General features: G+C 39.5%; 1 protein-coding gene across 1 annotated transcript; it reads right to left on the bottom strand.

Moving 5' to 3' along the window:
- Nucleotides 1-207: 207 nt before the first annotated feature.
- LOC100664140 (interleukin-22) lies at nucleotides 208-6,363 on the bottom strand. Its single transcript, XM_003405189.4, has 5 exons — nucleotides 5,489-6,363; nucleotides 4,849-4,914; nucleotides 4,580-4,723; nucleotides 3,598-3,663; nucleotides 208-802 (listed from the first exon to the last, which is right to left on the bottom strand). The coding sequence occupies exons 1-5, from the start codon at nucleotides 5,672-5,674 to the stop codon at nucleotides 725-727; spliced, it is 540 nt and encodes a 179-aa protein (XP_003405237.1). The 5' UTR covers nucleotides 5,675-6,363; the 3' UTR covers nucleotides 208-724.

Raw genomic sequence — 6,363 nt, 5'->3', positions numbered from 1 at the left:
TGATTCAATTTTCTCATCTTCAAAATGGGAATAATAGGAATTCCCACCTCATTGGCTTATAGTGAAGAAAAAAGTCATTTATATGTGGTTCTTGGCCCAGTTAGTAAATGAGAATGGTTAGATGATGATGATGATGATGATAATTTTGAAGGGAAAAAACCAGAAAGCCAAAAGATTTAGGAAATCAAATTATTTATTGAGGTCAAATACACATATTACATAATTATTATCATAAATAATAATAGTCTTAAAATCAAGTAGGAATATAATACATTCCTATAAATAAATTCATATAAATAAAATCTATGCTTATAACAATAAATAAATCAATAAATATAAAGTATTTGTTATATGGAAGCACAAAGTTATTTAAGGGTTCTTTTCTCCCCTCCGCCCCCTAAAGGAACAGGAAGCAATCTTTTTTGTGGGAATAGATAGTTACTTAAAAAATACAATATTTTCTCTGTGTAAGACACCAGTTGCAATAAAATGCTATCAATAAATCTATTTATGCTTAAAAGGTCCACTTTCTAGTCAGACATACACAAGGGACATTTTTTCCTTTTTAAGCTAAGCAGGGGTTAATTTGGAATCCACCCATGATGGTCAAGTGTGACTTCCCATTTTCCTTTAGGTAAAAGAAAGAAAAAAAAAAAAAGATCATCTTATTGTTCTTTCTAACAGGCAAGAAGGGTTAGGTATTCATTTTCCAGCTTTGCTCTAGTCAAACACAGGCATTCCTCAGGGCCATGAACAGCAAACCCAGTTCTCCAATTGCTTTGATCTCTCCGCTCTCTCCAAGCTGTGAAATAAGAACACAAAAGTTTGAGCATTTCCACCATGTTTTCCATAGAGGAACAAATCAGAGTGAGGTTGCTGGAGACACAAATCAAGCTTTATTTAGCTTTTTCAAAAAGACTATGATGAGGATGTTCTTTTAACAAGAGTAACATAGGACTTGCCAAAGACCTTAAAACTGTGTTTATTGGAACTGAGTAGGCACCAGCAGGCATCATCACAACTGCACTGCACATGAATGAAGATGTTTAAAACCTGGCCAGAGGCTTGGTCACCCCTTTCCTTGCCAAAGTAAGCATATCAGTTATGCTGGGACTTGGGGATCCTGAATGCCATTCATGTGCCTTGCCCTGTGTCATAGTCCCACAACCGTCTATGACCAGTATTTATAACAACTCAGCTCAAATAGCCTAAACAAAATCACATATTTACCAGCTTTAGCTTTTTTTGTTCTTCACCTTCTTGACAAACAAACAAAAATGTTTCACTTTTATGGGAAAAATACCAAATGAGTCCTTTCCAGTTGATTTAATTAATAGAAAGTCAAATACAGGTCCTAACACCCAGCCCCTTTCTCCTCCTTCCAAGTAGTATGCAGATGAGGCTCTCAAATGCAATGGGGCAGAGAAACCAAATGCAAACTCAAGCATCCTCCACTGAAAATCATCTATTAAATCTATTCTAGATTATTTCAAGAAAAATCATAAGTCACCGTGTCCTCTATACTTTGTTCTCCTTTCTATCCTTCCTTTCTTCCATCACCCCACTTTCCCCTGCTTCCTTTGACATAGTGCCAAAGGATACTTTTTCTATCTCAGACTCCCGAGACCATGAAGAGTTTTGAAGCTCACCTAGCCCTGCTCTCATACGCTCTGCTGCAGCCTGGCTCCCTGTTGTCTCCAGTGATGGGGAACTAATACCTCCCAGGACTGCCCCTCCCACTCCAGACCAGGTGAGCTTTCTTTGAATAATTTTTTTTCTCTTGCATGTGCTTCCTGGCGCTACAGAAAAAAAGTACAATCACTCTTCCACAGGGCAAATGTGGGCGTCGATTCTCTGTAAAATGGACTAACGGTTTTAAAATCTGTTTTCCCATACACATCACCATCAGATTTCTCTTACTTCGCTTTTATAAAGGCAACAAAATATGCTGACATCAGGGATATTTTTAAGCAAAAAGTCCAAAATGCTTCCTGGCCATGGCATACTAGTATTCAGTCATCTGCATCTAAGTAATAGCTCTGTAACAATTGTTCTTCATAATGAAAAACTGCAAAGCCTTCAATTACCAAAGGAAAAAATAATTACGTTCATGACATTATAATTGGGAAGAAATTAAAATATATATATATTAAACCCCATTGCTGGCAAGTCGATTCCTACCCATATCGACCCTGTGGGACAGAGTAGAACTGCCCCATAATGTTTCCAAGGAGCGCCTGGTGGATTCGAATTGCTGACTTTTTGGTTAGCACCTGTTAACTCTTGCCATAACTTTATGTCAGCAGGGTTTTCATAGAAGGATAGATAGATAGATAGACAGACAGACAGATAGGTAGGTAGGTAGATATCAAGATCAAAAAAAACAGAGAAATGAGGTTAAGTTTGATATTGAAAATCTCATCAACTACCCCCTGCATATTTCTGAGAGTATAACTACACCTGCTCCCAAGAGCATCACTTTCTTTGCTACTTATCATTCCTCAGAGTCCCTGAGTGGTAGGAATGGTTAACACACTTAAATGAAAGGTTGGAGGTTCATGTCCACCCAGAGGCATCTGAGAAGAAAGGACTGGAGATCTGCTTCTGAAAAATCAGCCAGTGGAGCACAGTTCTACTCTGACACACATGTGATGTCGCCATGAATCTGGATTGACTAGAAGGTAACTGGGTTAACCATTCCTCTGGATTTTGTGTGAGTCACAACAGTTAGCTTCAGTCTTCTGATGTTAAGTCTTATGCACAACTAGACCACCCAAGAGTATCATTCACTACAGAAATGTACATTGGTCCATGATAGATAGATGCTCATTAGAGATTTGTTGAGGGAAGGAGGGAGAAAACCAGAAAAAAGAGAAACGAAGAAGAAGAAAAAATGACTTCCAATTCAGACTTCCTTTCAATAAAATCAATCAATCAATCTTTGCTAATGTTTTCACTCTGTTTAAAACTCTATTTAAAAAATCAGCATGGTTTTCATTCTCGCTTATAAACAAAAACCAATAGCTATTAGGTGTTATACTGGAATAATTAAATGTGAGTATCAGCCATTCCAGAAATTTTCCCTATATGCAGGACCAACTCTTTAATTATTGCTTTTCTAAGTTTATTTCTCCAAATTTTAAATCATCAAACTAATGTTTTTTAAAAATCACTCCAAAATAAATCTGTCTCAATCACTTTTCTACTTCTGAACAAGTTTTTCTCACCGTACATGAGTCAATAGGAAACTGGAATTCCTCTGAGAAGTGATAATATGAAAACTAAGTATGTGTTGCTGCTGGGAAAAGTGCTGGACTGGAATTCAGGACACCTGTGTTCTAGTCCTGGCTCTGTCACTGGCCATCTTGAGATCATGAGGTTATGAGACTAGATGACCTAAGTTCCCAATAAGTTCTAGAATTCTAAGATTTGAAAAATTTAGAAATTGATTTATAGATTTAGGGACACACATATTTATATGACTAAATAATCAACCTGCTGCTGGAAGAATCAAACAGAAATCACAGAGTGGAAAAAAGAAAGACAACATTTGTTTCTCCTATTTAAGGACTTAGCATTAATAGTTATCAGTAGTACCTTTTTCACTGTGTCCTTCAGCTTTTGCACGTTTGTCTGGATGTGCTGGTCATTACCCTGAATATGCTACAAAATAAAAACAAGAGTAACTGTTTTAATGTGGTCATGTTGAAGCTTAATGAACCTCAGCCTCTCAGAAGCATGTTACGATTCACCTGGGAATAAAGTTTTTAGTAATTTTGCCCACAGTGACCTAGATTTCACCAGTGACCTGGATTTCCCAGGCTCTTGAATTCCCTTGGACACCAAAATTTAGTGACTTCCCTTACATGGGACCTCTCTTCAACCTTAGGAAATCCTACTGAGGTTTCAGTTTGTTGAAAAAGTTGAGGGGCTTATGCAAAGTCTCTCGGGAATAAAATTAGAACTATATCTCATCAAAAAATATGTCCTCAGAACAACAAAAGGACACAAACATCACTCAAAACTTTTCTCAGAGTGTTATGTGTTCAGATGAATCAAGTTCACACACCTCTGACTCTGTCATTTCCATGACATCAAAAGGGGCAGTGGTCTCTGCACGCCCACCCCAAGCATGAAAATTTCTCATTTTCCTCTTTTTCACTTCCTTTTTTTTCCTATCCCTTTTCCCCAACAACTGCAATTCAGGGGGTCCATTTTCTTGCCTAGGCTTTTTGCCTTATCGCTCCCAACACTTTCCTCATCGCACATAACCTGAGTCACTATTTTCAAGGGAAAAGTGAAGATTCCAAGCACTTGGTGTTTTAGACCCTGTTCATCACCATAAACTCAAAATGTGACTCAAAGCAAAAGCAAATAAACATTCTTTTATTCCAAATGACTTTTGGCAAGGGTGTTGCTGAAGCACCTCTTACTGCCAATATCATGGGAGCAGAGGGGACAGGAAAGGAGGGGGGGAAGAGTAGAGGTTAAGGTGGAGAAGGGGGCTTCAAATGGAAGAAGGAGAGAAGTAAGGAAAGCAGCTAGGAATGGAGGGACTTGAGCTGAGAGGAGAACTTACACATTGGCTTAGCTTGTTGCTCAGTCTGTCCAGGAAGGACACCACCTCCTGCATATAGGGCTGGAATCTATCCGACTGTGGAAGCAGCACTTCTACCAGGGTGAAGTTCAGCACCTGCTTCATCAGATAGCAGCGCTCACTCATCTGCAGAGCCAAAGATAAACAGCAGGGGTCACAAAAGACAGAAATCCAGAAGACCCAAACCATCATCACCACCCTTTAAGTAACCATGGCAGGCACCCTGCCCAGCTCCTCTTGACTAGGCTTACATGGACTCCGTGAAACAGTTTCTCCCCAATGAGACGAACATCAGTGTTGTTATCTGCCAAACTGGCCTGGAAAAGAAGGAAAGACTAAGTAGCTGGACACTGAGGAGACAGAGAGAAGTCTGTAAGTAGAGATGTGCCCCAGCCCCTCCCCCCAGAGCAATCCCATGAAGACCAAAAAGGAATTCCGATGTCTGCATGAGTTTAATAGAATGCAACAAGGAGTGAAGCAAAAAAGAAATCGTTAGATGGGCTACCAAATGGCTCCTCTTTCAGTAAAACTTAATGTTATGTGCCCCAAAGGCCAAAACTAAAGGCCCTCTAGTAAAACCAGCTCTCCAAAGAGTCTATAACCAGCAAAACCCATTGCTGTCGTGTTGTTTCAGACTCATAAAGATCCTACAGGATCCAAAGAGCACCTGGTAGATTCCAACTGCCAAATTTTAGGTTAGTAGCCAAGCTCTTAACCACTGCACTGTCAGGGCTCCAAAGACTATGTAAAAGGACGTGGAAAACTATCTCTGGTCCACCAGTGGGTATAAGTATTGGGTATTTGAAAGTCTTAGAAATGCTCTGAAGAAAATTTTACAAACTATATAGGTTCCAGGTAAATAAAATGAGAAAGAGAGACTGAGACAAGTGCCTCCTTGGCCAGCATGAAGGTGCGGTTGGTGATGTAGGGCTGCTGGAAGTTGGCCTTGTCAAGTCTGCAGTGGGAACTGATGGGCACAGCTGCCCCTTCCTGCACCAAGAGGGCAATGAGCAGGAGGCAGCCGGCAGCCAGAGTCCCCATAAGGGAAGTGCTCACACACTTCTGCACAGTGGCCATGTAGGCAACCCAAACTCCAGCAATTGGCGATCAGGGTAGGAGAACCTGGTATCAAGAGAATAAGAGGCAGAGAAAATATGAGGGAAAAAAATTAGTTAAGAAGTATCACATCAAACAAAACAATTATTCTGAGTTTGCTGAAACATTTACCTGTTTCGATGATTCTTCTTGTGATGTGACCTGGTAAAAGTTGTTGCTTTTATAGCCCCCAGGACACTAATTTTTTTTTTCTGTGTGTGAAAAACATGACATCAACAGTAAGCTAATTTCCAGTATTGTCTTCTGAGAACTACCTAACCACCACAGGAGCCCACAAAACACCACCTCCTGTTCTTCCCACCTTGCGACAAGAGTGTTTCCCTAAGACGTCACTTACAAGGGCCCAGGGGGTATTTTCACAGATAAATCCCAGAAATTTTCTAAACCCTACAGATTTTTCAAAGAAAACTATTGCTTTATCTTAGTACATTCCAGGTTTAGTACAATAGTCTTTGAACATCTAGAGTAACTGAGTAAGCATTTTGGTCATGGACTCATTTTCTTACCAGTTTCTCAGATTTTTATCTGACTAGAGGTAATCAGAAATAAAAGACCTATGTCCTATATCCTCTGCTTTAAAGTAAAGGCATCTTGGAGGTAATTCCATTTTAAAACAGAATTATATATATATGGCAACTATTTTAGCATGC

The sequence above is a fragment of the Loxodonta africana genome, chromosome 4 (assembly GCF_030014295.1).
Source record: "Loxodonta africana isolate mLoxAfr1 chromosome 4, mLoxAfr1.hap2, whole genome shotgun sequence".
Classification (NCBI taxonomy): Eukaryota; Metazoa; Chordata; class Mammalia; order Proboscidea; family Elephantidae; genus Loxodonta; species Loxodonta africana.
The sequence above is the reverse complement of the archived record's forward strand: the minus strand, read 5'-3'. Positions and strand labels throughout refer to the sequence as shown.

Coding starts and splice junctions, on each gene's coding strand:
- LOC100664140 (XM_003405189.4), bottom strand. CDS start 5,674: ATGGCCACTGTGCAGAAGTGTGTGAGCACTTCCCTTATGGGGACTCTG. Junction 4,915..5,488: donor CCTTCATGCTGGCCAAGGAG/GCACTTGTCTCA, acceptor CTTCTTTTCCAG/GCCAGTTTGGCAGATAACAA. Junction 4,724..4,848: donor AACTGTTTCACGGAGTCCAT/GTAAGCCTAGTC, acceptor TTGGCTCTGCAG/ATGAGTGAGCGCTGCTATCT.